At 40.4% G+C, this 14612-nt stretch overlaps 1 protein-coding gene across 2 annotated transcripts in view; it reads left to right on the forward strand.

Annotated features, from left to right (window-relative positions):
• SYT1 (synaptotagmin 1) overlaps positions 1-14612 on the forward strand; it is a 580172-nt gene that overhangs the window by 563113 nt on the left and 2447 nt on the right. For both annotated transcript variants that reach the window (XM_065934135.1, XM_065934136.1), the window contains one exon: positions 10120-10253. In XM_065934135.1, the coding sequence (XP_065790207.1) occupies positions 10120-10253 (134 nt within the window). The remainder of the gene's footprint in view (positions 1-10119; positions 10254-14612) is intronic.

Here is a 14612-nt window from a genome sequence, read left to right on the forward strand (position 1 = left end):
GAGACTATGGAATAGTAATGGAAGGAGCCCCCTTGTTACAAGGAGACAGTCTCCTCAAAGTTCATCCTGAAGCCAGTAGTTCTGAATTCAAAGCACATTTTCCCACAAGAACATTGTTTTTGTGTTACTGGATTACCACAGAAGTCCTCCAATACCAAAAAGAAAGAGATGCATGCTTTGCAATAGTACAAAAGAAAATGCTGCCAGGCAAAAAAAAAAAAAGGTTCGTCTGAAGATTCTGACTGAGAAAATCATCAATAAAATCTTCAGGGAAGAGATGACTTTTAAGTCACATTTACAATGGGAAAAGAAAGAAAGGGCATTCCAGGTTGAAGGACCGCTAGTTCAAAGACAGGGCATTTTCAATTCTCTGTGACCAAGAGTGAGTATGGACCAGGAGAGCACCGCAGGACTTGCGGAAGTCAGGGTGGGGCTGTGAATGCCATGAGAGAGTTTGGAATTCTTTTTATATTATTGCTGTTGTTCAGTTGCTCACTCCTGTCTGAGTCTTTGTGACCATATGGACTTTAGCACACCAGACTTCCCTGTCCTTCACCATCTCCTGGAGCCTGCTCAAACTCATGTCCATTGAGCCGGGTGATGCATCCAGCCATCTCATCCTCTGTTGTCCCCTTCTCCTCCTGCCTTCTATCTTTCATATGGAAAGATTTTCTGTCTTTAATGACTTTTTTACATTGGCAAGTCATTAAAGGCTTTTAATGAGAAAGCCAGTGGGATCAAATGCTGTTTTAACAGTTATAGGAAGACTGGTTTGCCGTTGAAGGTACAGTAGCAAGAGAGATTAGATTTCTGACCTTTAGAGTATGGCAACAAGTTAGAAAGAGAGAACCAACAAGAGTTACCAGGTGAAGGCCGACTGGCAGGACGCGGTGGCCCAGTGTTCATGGGAGGTGGAGAAGAAGGATCAAAGATGGCTCCAAATCAGGCTGGACTCCTGACAAAAGAACAGGCCTACAGGGAGGTGATGAGATCAGTAGGTGTCCATCCTAAGGCTCACAGAGCTGAGGTAGTTATAGTTATGACCTTAGAGTACAGTGTGTGGGCTGTCCTCATGTTTTGTAAAGTTCACCCAACCTTGTGTCCCTGTAACTGAAGGAAAACAATTTACTGAATTTTATACTTAGTTTCAAAGCCTTCCTCCAAGGTTACTCTCTATCCTTTTTTGGGAATGTATCTCCACATGTTGAAACTGTGCCAGGGACACCAGTGTTGGTGAAAACATTGCATTCCAGTGCCAGACTCTGTGGCCAGAAGCTCTGTTTTACTGAGGTAGCAGTAATATTGAAAGCATAAGGTTGGACTGCAGGGTGTCTGAGCAAAGGAGTACAGAGAAAAAGCCTATGAAATGTGTGCTAAAATAGTATCAAATGTGATTGAGCTGAAAAAATTTGTCCTTGAGAATCTTGGGGCAGATGAAGGGAGAGGAGAAAACAAAGAAGGATCAGTAATGCTGCAGAAAAAGAAGAGGGAACCCAGGGAGAGTTTGGTGGGAAGAATGTCATTTATGTTTGGAGAGAGATAGATGATGGATTGATGGATGGATGGATGGATGGATGGATGGATGGACTGGTAGGTAAGTAGGTAGGTAGATAGGTAGGTAGGGCTGCTGTGACCAAATACTACAGACCGGGTGGCTTAAACCACAGACATTCATTTCCCACAGTCCTAGAGACTGAAAGTCAGAGATCAGTGTGGTCAGGGTCTTAGGAAAGGCTCTCTTCCTGGTTAACAACTGTCTCTTCGCTGTATCTTCATGTGGCACAGAGAAAGATCATGACTCTTCTTATAAGGCTCCACCCTCAAGACCTACCTACTTCCCAAAGACCCCACCTCTTAATACCATCACACTTAGGGGTTAGGATTTTAACATATAAATTTGGGGAGCACACACATTTAGTCCACAACAATGCCAGCTGAGGTGGTATCAAGAGTTACCTGGAAGAGTGAGGACTTCTAGAGTTTCTTTTGATTGCCATACCCAACCTCCCTATTTCCATCCCTTCCATAGACAAAGCCAGCAAATCAGCCAAGCCTCTGTAAAGCAAGGTGGATGGTAGGGAAATCTGGAACAGCAATGAAACAGGGGCACAGATGTGTCATCACTCTTCTCCCTGAGCAGAAGAGGATGGCAGATTCAGTGTATCCAGGGTGGGTCAGATGGAGATGAGTGGGATGGGAGGCAGAGTCTGAAGGACTATGTGAGGTGATAGCTGACTTCACCTAGAGCTAAATATTGGAGCATCAGGGCCAGATCAGACTACTAGGAATTTGTTGTTGGAATAGACCCTTCAGAAAGGAGACTCCTACCATTTAATGTGAAAAATACATGTGAGAAGTCTTCCACTCAAAATTAACACCTGAATAGGAAGCATGAAAGAAAAAGATTGGCACCAGACCATAGGCTGTCTGCCCCATGAATCATGAGAAGAGGCTTCCCAACTGGCACCTTCGGAGTTGCTCATAAGCTGAAGCTGACCAAGTAATCACCTAACCAATCAAAAGAGGTCTTCATCCTCATCCCTGAAAATGGAAATGAGACAAAAGCATTCATCTGGTCACCATCCTGGGATCCTCTACACTCCTTTCACCTGGCAAAATCAGGACTTGCAAGCCTCCACTGTCTGTCTACAAGGTGTGAGATACAATAAGTATCTTAGCAAATCATCTCACTGTAGCTTTAACATGATTTCCTATCCTTTGCTCTAGACTGGAAAGAGTGGAAAAAAGAAAGGAGGAGTTTGGAAGCTAGGTGGAAGCAGAAGAAAGAAATCAGACTATATTTTTTTCTCATGATGAAAAGGAATTCACAGAAAAATTATGAGTAGAGGTATAGATACTACCTCTCTGCAACAACGGGCATTACCATATTCCCAACAACAAATCTCAAAGCTGAGGGCCTCCTTTTCTCTGTTTTCCTCATTTTGAGCAGCATCAGGAAAGTAGATTCTCCATACATAATATGTCCAAGTATACCCACTTTAGCTGGCCTCAATAACTGGAAATAAAGGTCCATAAATCATAGTTTTGGCTCACACTATGCTAGAACATCAGTAATAAGACTGCAGGTGGAACTCTCCAGATTAAGTTCTCAGCTCTGAGTAATTTGATGTCTTGACTTCAGGAACAGGAGGATGCAGAGTACCGGATGTTGAGTTAGTTTCCCATCACACATTTCAAGACCATCTCTGCAGGTAGAAATGAAAGAAACTCTTTCTTTCTCTTTCATCTCATACAGGAGTAAATTCTTCAGTAATGAACCAGTTGCTCAGCGTGGGTATTCTTTCCAGAAATAAATCTGGCACTTGAGGTAACTTGGAATGACTTTTCCCCATTTGCTAATGGTGGGCACCAGTTCTACAAAGTGATTTGGAGGACGGTCTGACACACAGATGCTGACTTAGATATCAGTCCTTTCACAATGCTATAATAAATAGGAATAATTAATATGTGCCAAGCACATTCTGAAGCACTTTCAAAAGAGAAACTCAATTTAATCTTCACAATTCTCTGAGCGAGGTAGGACCAGTCTCATCACTTTAAGGTGAAGGAACTATGGAATAAAGAGCTTAAATAACTTGCCCAAACTACACAGCTAGTAGCATGACAAAGATTCAAGTTAATCTAGCTCCAGAGTCTGTGCTTTTAAACAGTATGCTAACTTACTTCTCCAGCATATCACTCAGAGGAGCAGGTTTAGTGTCTGAAGACTGTGGTATACATTCTTAGAGGGAAAAATCAGCCTTTCCAAGCCCCAGTTTTTTTCACTGGGACTGTTGTAAGGATTAAAGGAGATTATATAATTTATAATATATATGTAGTATGTTTTTATATATATGTTATATATGTGTGTTACATGTATGTTATGTATATTGTATGTTTTATATGAAAGTGTTAGTCACTCAGTCATGTCTAACTCTTTGCAACCCCGTGGACTGTAGTCTGCCAGGATCTTCTGTCCATGAAATTCTCTAGGCAAGAATACTGGGTTGAGTAGTCATTCCCTTTTGCAGGAGAACTTCCCAACTCAGAGATCAAACCTGGGTCTCCTGCACTGCAGGCAGATTCTTCACTGTCTGAGCCACCGGGGAAGACCGTACATATATCACCTTCAAGTACTCTACAAACACAAAGGAACATTATTATGTTAAACCTTGCAATGGATCTTACTTTAAAAATTATTCTCAGCTAGCATTTCAATCATTTTCACCAATTTTACCTAGGAACCTAAAACAACTATCCATAAATATTATCTTTTGATTTCATGCTATATGTTAACATTTTAATCAAAAAAGGAAATTTTTGAAGGATTTTGCTTTGAATAACAGTATAATAATTTTTAGGAGATTGGCAAGAATATCAATTTTTTCCAAAATATTGTCTTCTAGATCTATTTAAATTAAACTCTCATCCACAAACCTTGCTAGATAAACAACAGAATTATCTCTTCAACTTTGGTTGCTGTATTAATTTTCTATTGCTACCATGATAAACAATCAGAAGGTTAATTTTAAAAACAATACATATTTACATAGTTCTGTAGAAGTCTGACACAGGTCTCACTTGGCTAAAATCAAGGTGTCAGCAGAATTGCATTCCTTTCAGGCAAGAATCCATTGCTTTTTCCAACTTTTATTTTTTTTGAACTTTTTATCTGTATTGGGGAATGACCAGTTAACAATGCTGTGATACTGTCAGATGACCGGCGAAGGGACTCAGCCACACATACAAGTGTGTCCCCTCTCCCCCAAACCCCTCCCATCCAGCCTGCCACGTAACGCTGAGCAGAGTTCCACGTGCCGTACGGTAGGTCCTTGTTGGTTATCCGTTGTAAATACACCAGTGTGTACGTGCCCAACTTTTAGAGGCACCCTGCATTCTGTGACTGGGGGCCCCTTTCCCCATCTCCAAAGCCAGCAGTGTAGTTTGCCTCTGCCCCTGTCTTCTACCGTTACATCTCTTTCTGACCACAACCAGGAACGGTTCTCTGTTTTCTCACATAATTAGACTGGGTCCTCTCAGATAACCCTCTCATCTCAAGATCCTTAACCTTAATTACATTTGCAAAGTCTCTTCTGCTATATGAGGTGACATATTAACAAATTCCAAGGGTTAGGATGTGGATATCTTTTGAGGGAACTATCTCTCTGCCTTCTATAATTGTTTTTGTTAGGAAAAAAAAAACCAAATTTTATACAAAAGAGGACTGTCACCATATAAAAGTTTGAGGGTGATTTTATTACAGTGTCCTAAAATTCCCCCAGGTTACAACAGCTATTATGACAGAAGGAGGCAGAGTTCAGTTAGACGGATTTCAGACAAAAAGCGAACCTGACAAATGGTGAGTGAAGGCGGCAGCGCCACAGTGACAGCAAGTGCAGATGACACCTGAAAACCACCCAGAGTGTGGCGATGAGTCTGCACTCTTTGTGTCTGCAGCTTATCACTGGGAGGGAAGAGCCTTCCTTCTGATGCTAGCTCATCATCCTCTAGCACTGAAAAGTTGGAAACATATACTATTAGAGCTAGATAGATATCAGAAAAACAAAAAGATCCCACCCCGTTTTTAGGATAAATTAAACAAATAAAAAGCCAACCATCCCAAGTCTTGCACCTGTTTCAATAGCAGTAGGGATTACCTAAATGGTGTTAAAGGAGGGTTGTCAGTATTTAGATCATGAAGGGTTCCATGAGCACTTGTTCTGGGAACAGAATATAAGCAATGTATTCATAGAGATATGGAGTTCCTGAGGACAGCAGCCCAACTTTGTAGCTTGCCTATTCCCTTGTGGTATTTACAGGTTTACAAAAACCTAATGGATATTTGGATGCCATGCATGCTGTCTAGTAGTTTTACTCAAGAGCAATGGCAACGTTAGGGAGTCTCATTACAGCCTATTTCATCGTTTCCATAAAATTATGTCTTGTCATGCAATGACCAGGATTTCTAAGCCATTAAGAAAGTAAATTGACAACCAGTACCTAAAACAGACCAAATCTAAGTATACAGAGTCCTACTTTACAGAAGAGGTGATCCTTGCTATAAAAAATGTGTGTGTCCTTCCAGCATGGTGTGTCTCACAGTTAGGTGGTTATATTTCCACTAAGAAGTCTCAGCTGTACTTAGGGAAACAGGAGCAAGGTTTAGGTTCCCAAAGAAGCTGCTAGTGAACTAATCAAGAGATTAGAGCCATCTCCAAAGGGACCAGAATTCAGGGCAAGGCTTCAACCAGAGGACACTTATGAAATCAAGCCAATCAAAGAGTGGATGAAAATGGAGAAGAGTAGAAAGAAATGGAGAATCAATGTAAGACTTTGGATTGGACAAAGAAGATGCTCAAAGGTAACCACCTTGGGTACATAACCTGTTGGGCTTAGACAGTCAAGATTTATCCAAGCGCAAAAGTTGAAAAAGAGGACTTCTGACAACCTATGGAGTGGGATAAAATATTTGCAAACCATATGTCAGATAAGGGGATAATATCCAAAATATATAAGAAACATACATCTCAATGGCAATGAGCAAAGGTAAAATTTTTTAAATCCAGTTTAAAATGGGCAGAGGTTATGAATAAAATTTTTTCAGAGAAGATACACAAATTACCAACAGATCCAGTAAAAGATGCTAATCATCACTAATAATCAGGGAAATAAAAATCAAAGCCATAGTGAGGTATCTCCTCACACCTACTGGAATAGTGAGCATCAGCAAGACAAGAGAGTGCAAGCCTCGCGATGTGAAGAGAAGAGGACCCTCACGCGCTGCTGGTGGGAACATAGGTTTGTGCAGCCACTATGGAAAACAGTATGGAGTTTCCTCAAGATAAATTAAAAATAGAGATACCGAATGATGCAGTGATTCCACTCCTGGGTATGCAACTTAAGTAAAGGAGATCACTGTCTCAAAAAGATGTCTACATTCACATGTCTGCTGCAGCGTTAGTCACAATTGCCCGACGTGGAAGCAACCTATGGGTTTGTCAACTGAGAAATGGATAATCAAAGTGTGATATATATGATAGAGTATTATTCAGCCACACACAAAAAAAGAAGACAACATGGATGGACTTCAAGGGCATTATGCTAAAAGAAATAAGTTAGATAGAGAAAGACAAATGCTGCATTATCTCCCTTTTTGTGCATGTGGAATCTATTTTTATGTGGATGTAGAATCTATTGTTTAAAAAGGAAGACTCCTAGAAGCAGAAAGGAGAATAGTGATTGCCAGGGACTGAGGAGTGAGGGAAGTGAGAAGTTGTTGATCAAGGGGTACAAACTTCTAGGTATAAGATGGGTAAGTTCTGGGAAATCTAATGGACAGCATGGTGACCATGTTGTGTTCTATACTTGAAAGTTGCTAAAAGCTTAAATGCTCTTACCACAAAAAAAAAGTTATAATTATTTGAACTGACAGTTGTGTTAACTAACCTTATTGTGGTAATCACTTCTCATATGTACGTCAAGTCGTCACATTGTACACCTTAAACTTACACAATGCTATGTGTCAACTATATCTCAATAAATCTGCAAAGAAAAAAAGAGAAAAAGACCTTTGAATTACGGCCAGTCTTGGTTATGATTAAACTGGGAATTTTGCCTATAGAAGTAAGTGGTTTTGGTGCCTGTATCAGGATGAATCTGCAAAGGCAAAGCCTCCCTCTGCTCATTCATACAGCCCCAAACCTGCTCCTGTCCCAGCACTCTGTAGGGGTCATCAAATTATAGAGTACCTCTGAATTGGGGTGGGAACTGGCAGATTCTGCTTTTGACAGTGTTACCGCCCTGACCTCACCACCCGCCTCTCTCCCCCTTGCCTTTGTGATTCACAAACAGGAGGAAAGACAAGCGCCTTAGGGCTCAGCATGCAAGGTTCCTTCTGGCTGGTTCACGCTGCCCCCACACCTTCCGATGACTGACTCCTTCCTGTTACTCAGTCTCCTGTTACCTGTTACAGGTAACTTCCTGTTACCTGGCCCCCTCAGTCAGTGAGAACCTAGCTAATCAGTTTTTCTGAGTCACCTTGTTCTCCTGTAGGCATTGGTCACATCAGAGATCATGTTGAAATCTGAAAGGGTCTTGGTTTCTAATTTGCTTGCTCAAATGGCAGATGCACAAGGAATTTTCTTGTCATATAGTCACCATGCTTGTCTTGTAAAACCCTGTGCCTTAGGTTGATGAAGTTTCAACACGTGAACACAGGAGCCATAAACACTGATTTGGGAGTGTTTAGTACTTCGGTATTTTGTCAGTGCCATGGAGTACCTGGAGACTTGTCCACCTTTATATAGTGTAAGGGACTGTGATGGAGAAGACAGGGAACTTGGTAGGCAAGGAGGGTCTCTGTACCAAAAGTCAGCATTGCCTGCGAACAGCAGGCTTTTCTCATTTTCCTCTTCATTTGCAAGTATTCACAGTGTACTTTTTTAACTGACCAACTATTTAGTTGAAATACTTGGTTTCTCATTTCTTGGTCTGGCTTTTAAAGATATCCTTCATTTTGATTAAAATCTTAATTGCAAGCCCATTGACTGGATGTAACATTAAAAACAAAAAACGCAGACTACACATATTCAAGTAATCTGGGCTTTGGGGCAATGGGAAGAAGACAGAGAAGCGAAGGTAAGGAGACCCAGATTATTAGGCCCTACAGAAGTTCCACTTAGTTATTCAACAAAAATTGAATACTTCTGGGCACTGATTAGTAAATTCAACTAGTAAATATGGCAGACAAATTTTCTGTCCTTCAGAAGTTATGTGTTGGAAGAGGGGTATAAAAACCACCTTCTCTGGTTTGCAGCTGTACTTTCTAAAAGTACGTGGGCACTAGACTAGATTATCTGTAGTTTCTTACAGCTCTCCATGTTCTGAAAGAAAGGAAAAAAAATTTGGAAGGCATGGCAGGGGAGTAAAATCATGGATGATTTAAAATTTCTTCCTCTTTCTGTTTATCATTGCCCCCTGATATTTTTCTATAATGAACATGCATTACCTATCAGATGGAAAAATGTTTCAGGAAACATTAGACTTTACTATCAAACTTGGGCGTTGGCTCTTAATAACCTGTAGGGAGGTCATTCATCTGTTAGTAATGAGAACCATCTTATCCTTCCATTGTCTTACTTAGTAATGAGACTTGGGAAACTGCTAAGGGAATCTTTCCCCTGCTCCTTTTCTCATTACTTTTGGGGGTCCTCCCAGCTTACTCACTTTTCCTTGAACCCGTAAAACTCTTTTCTACCTAGAGATGTTCTGGCACAGATCCTGGATATCGCTCTCTCTCACACACACACACACGCATACACACTCAGACACATAGCCTCTTCTCACCCTTCAGTATTCACATCTCACTTTCAATGTTCCCTCTGCAGAAAGGGATCTAACTGATCTAACCATATGATTCCACTCCTCCCTTATGCTCACCACACCACCCCGGGACTCTCTATCATACATCTATCTGCTCCTTTCTTCTAGAGCACTCTTCTCAAGTTATAATTTCATATGGATTTCTTTTCAAGTTCATTGCCTATTTCTCCTACAAGGCTGAAGTTCTATCCTGAAAACAGGGATGGACAGGTTTGTTCACAGCTATATCCCTAGGGCCTATTATTGTTTGAGCAGATGAATAAGTGAAAGAACAAAACAGCTCCTTTGTCCTCTCTGTCAAGTTTTATTCCCATGCAGTGGTATACTGCAGACAGTTTCTTGACAGTTTACGAGCTACCAGCTTGCCAACTGCTAAATTTTCAGGAATTTACTAAGCCAGTTGTTAAACAGTTAGCTTGAAATTGGCCATGCTGAGAATATTTATACCACAGACATTAGCAAATGCTATGTCAAGACTTTTTTTTCCCAAAAAGGAGGTTTACTAGCACACCACTGCTCTCATCTCCTAAATCCAACTATAAACATTGAGATATCATGACCAAAAAACATGGCCCATAGGTTACCTAAAATCTTTCAACAAGAAACACTTGAAATTTTTAAAAATACTAAATATATGCTACACAATTACTTTCCTATATGAAATACTTACTTTTTATAAACTCAATTATAATCTAAAATATGTGTCTCTGATCTAATATTTTTGTTTCTGTTTTTCAGATCCTTATGTGAAGATTCATCTGATGCAGAATGGCAAAAGGCTGAAGAAGAAAAAGACAACAATTAAAAAGAATACACTTAACCCCTACTACAATGAGTCATTCAGTTTTGAAGTACCCTTTGAGCAAATCCAGGTAATGTAAAACATATTTTGTCTTCCCATTCGATTTCATTTCTTCAGACCACATAAATTAAACACACAGACCTTGTAAACTCTCAGTGCACATGTCTCCTCTCGAACTGCCATCCTTTTTCCACGCACATCTGATGCTCAAGCTACATGAAGAGGGAAATGATAAAACATACAGCATAGGATTCGCTGCTTCGTCAGCAAAAGCAGCAGCCATTCTGGCGAGCAGAAATAAAGTAGAAAAAAGAACATCAACAGAACAACTCTGCTAATTCAAAAAGTATATCCACAAAAGTTAAAAGGTCAAGAAAGACCGAGCTTTAACTCTTGACTCTCACGCCACAGTATTTCTCATTATCACCTCTCTAGCAAAAAAAAAAATAATTTAAAAAGTGAGAAAAGAAATATCTTGGTTAATGCTAGATATGCAGCATAATTAATCTTTCACCAGTAGAAAAATTAGGCCAAGTTGTATTTTTGATTGTTTAAATTCAGATTCCTGTTTCTGAGTTGGAATGGATGGTTGTTTTTATAAAGATGGTACCTTAATTTGCTAGATAATATTTATTATGATTGAAAGTATTCTATTAAAAGACCCTGCAGTTAATAGGTTCAAAATAGGATCTACATGTAGCCACAAAGATAGCACATGATCTCATTACTAGGACTTCCCCTATGGCTCAGCTGGTAAAGAATCTGCCTGCAATGCGGGAGACCTGGGTTCGATCCCTGGGTTGAGAAGATCCCCTGGAGAAGGCAAAGGCTACCCACTCCAGTATTCTGGTTTAGAGAATTCCATGGACTGCACAGTCCATGGGGTCACAAAATGTCAGACACAACTGAGTAACTTTCACTTTCACTTATTACTTAGCAATTCTTAAATATTGTTTAGGTTTTCTTATCTCATAGTCCATAGTTAGGCTATTGGACCCAAAGTTCACATCCACTAATTATAGGCTATTTTTACTAACCTTTAATGGGTAGCAGAGAGTCAAATTGGTTAAAGCACCACTATTTTTAAACTTTATAAAATATTTGATGTGGGTCTATCTTTTCAGTCCTATGGAAATTTGTTCATGACTTGAAGGAAAGATGAAGGGTGGGCATTAAAAACTACAGCATGGGACCTCCTACAGGTTCAGAATCACAAAAGTCAGCAAATAGTCTTCAGTTGCATATATTTACCTTTAATCCATTCTTAAAATATAGTACTGTAAGAATGAATCACACTTTTATTCCATAAAGAAAGTTAATAGCTACATTTATTGTATATTTATTTTGTACTTAGGCCCAAGGTACATCCTTATGCACTTTACCTGCATAGGCTCATTTAATTCTTATGCTGTGAAAGAGGCATCATTATTACCCCAGTTTTATATACATATAAGGAAGCTGGGGACTTCCCTGGTGGCCCAGTGGTTAAGAATCCAACTGCCAATGCAGGGGACACAGGTTGGATCCCTGGTCCAGGGTGATTCTGCATGCCACAGGGCAGCTAAGCCCGTGAGCTGCAGCTACTGAAGCCACACTCGAGTCCATTCTCCATGATAAGAGAAGCCCCTGCAGTAAGCAGCTCTCACACCACAACTAGAGAGTAGCCCCACTTTCCAGAACTAGAGAAAGCCAGCACGCAGCAGCAAGGACTCAGCACAGCCAATAAAGAAATAATTAAACAAAAAAAGGGAAACTGAGGCTCATATGTAAAACAGGAATAACAACAGAATCCATGTCAAAGCGAGATTATGCATGTAAAAGCATCTGCAACAGCATTAAGCACGTATGGACACTCAGGAAATGGTTGCCATCATTATTATTCACAATAATATTACCTTTTTTAATATTATCTTTTTTTTCCATTTATTTTTATTAGTTGGACGCTAATTACTTTACAATATTGTAGTGGTTTTTGTCATACATTGACATGACTCAGTCATGGATTTACATGTGTTCCCCATCCCGATCCCCCCTCCTGCCTCCCTCCCCATCCCATCCCTCTGGGTCTTCCCAGTGCACCAGCCCTGAGCACTTGTCTCATGCATCCAACCTGGGCTGGTGATCTGTTTCACCCTCGATAGTATACTTGTTTCAATGTTATTCTCTCAGAACATCCCACCCTCGCCTTCTGCCACAGAGTCCAAAATTCTGTTCTGTACATCTGTGTCTCTTTTTCTGTCTTGCATATAGGGTTATCGTTACCATCTTTTTGAATTCCATATATATGCGTTAGTATACTGTATTGGTCTTTATCTTTTTTAATATCTATAATATTATCTTTTTTTCAAATTACCATTTTATGAGAAAATGGATCTAACAGTGAGGTTAAGTACTATGTAAATCAGCGTTGTCCAGCAGACTTTCTGTAAGGACGGAAATATCCGTGTTGTCCGGTGTGGCAACCACCAGCCATAGGGTGGTCATGAGCACCTTAACCACTAGCGTAACAAGGGACTTCAGTTTTAATTTATTTAAATTTAAACAGCTACCTGTGGAGAAGGAAACAGCAACCCACCCCAGTATTCTTGCCTGGAGAATCCCGTAGACAGAGGAGCCTGGCAGGCCCTGGTCCGTAGGGTCGCAGAGACTCGGGCACACCCGAGGCGACGAAGCGCCTGTGGCTGGTAGCTACTGTATAACACAGGCCACTTTTTTAACTGCCAATGACCCCACCATCCTCACATCAGCTCACAGTTTTTATATAACCCTTCTTATATATATTTTCTCAAGTCAGCAGAGTGTACACGCTTATTTACTTTCCAGAGCTGTTCTACAAGTAAAAGACATCACAGAAGATTCCCTGTCCCCAGTCCCCTGTTTACTAGTCTGAACCAGTGAGTTCACTGCTTTGGAGCCACTGGCAAATTAAGACATCCAAAATTTCTCTGACAATTTATTCTGCAGTATTTACTTGATGAGCTCTTTTTTTTTTTTAGTTCTGAGACATTAGTCCTATGGAAATTAACACCTCCTGACATTTTGGCTTTAATTCCACAAAGCTATACAAGGCAGGACATTAAAATAAAAAGTCCTATTGTAAATCTATTCCTTGGAGCTATAATTCTATACATTAAAAAAAATACATGTCCCTTTTCAACTATAAATTTCAGCAAATGCAAACGTATTGAAAAATGAAGCACATTAGAAACAAGATGTGTGTTGGGTTTCTGGGGCAGCCTTTCAGAGAAGATAACATTTTGTCAGGACAGAGAGAGCCTGATGCAGAGTCCATGAGGCATGAAAATAATGAGCACGCCTTTGACTGTTTCCTGTCTTCTCTGTTCTTTGAGTCAATTTGCTCTTTTTTCTCTTTTTTCCCCCAAGAGGCTGCTTACCTAAGCTTTGCATTTCCCTAGAGAAAATGAGCATTTAACATGCTGTGATAGGGACTTGGGTTTCATTTATCCTGAGGTTATAAGTGTCTTTCTGCCTCTATCCACATGAAACATGAAAGAACCAAAATATACTGATTCCCCAAATCACATGAAAACGTAGCAAACCACCCCCCACCCACTCCCAAAAAATGTATATACCACAAACACAGCTGGAAATATTAACACAAGTCCCTTATAAGGGTATTTTGTCCTGGTTGCTACTAATGAATATGTTCCGAGGTGAAACAACCAAAACTCCCTCCAACTATTCACTCCAACCTCCAAGACCCTTGTTCCCTCTGTCCACGATGTGCCTAAGTGTCTCTGCCCCCACTTCCTGCAATGAGATGGCACCCAGACAAATTCACTTGGGAAAAGTGCTCAGAACCATGATGCTGCTCTTGGTCCCAAATGCCATCCACTAGTTAGGTGATGCTCCTGATAATGGAATCAATCCACGGCTGCACAAAGTGGAAATTAGCTTCCTTTACTGCCCGTGTGGTGCATTCTACATTCTCAATTCCACTTTGAGAAGTGATCTTTTTCTCTGATCAGAAGCTTTGCATGGGCGCCTCTCTTAGGACGTTCGTACAGAATGCAATCCTCAGACGACAGGGCAGTAAAGAGCCACAGCCGTGCAGGGTCTTCATCTGGCCCTGGCTTCCATCAGTACATTTTCTGCTTCTTTTGACGCTGGCCACCAAACGTTATAAATTCCACTTTTCTCTAAATTTTTCCTTTATCTTTTCCCTTGGTTTCTAGATTGGAACCGTTGCCTATTTCGACTAAGCAAATCAGTTACTTAGAAGAACTAAAATGTAAAGTGTTTCTTTCATGTCAAACTGGTATAGCTTTTCTTTCACCAGTTCAAAAAAGTAAGGCATTAAATACGCCATCACAATATTACTCAGCCATTAAAAAGAAGGAAATAATGCCATTTAAAAAAGGAGGAAATAATGCCATTTGCAATAACATGGAGGGGCCTAGAGAGTGTC

The sequence above is a fragment of the Muntiacus reevesi genome, chromosome 4 (assembly GCF_963930625.1).
Source record: "Muntiacus reevesi chromosome 4, mMunRee1.1, whole genome shotgun sequence".
Classification (NCBI taxonomy): Eukaryota; Metazoa; Chordata; class Mammalia; order Artiodactyla; family Cervidae; genus Muntiacus; species Muntiacus reevesi.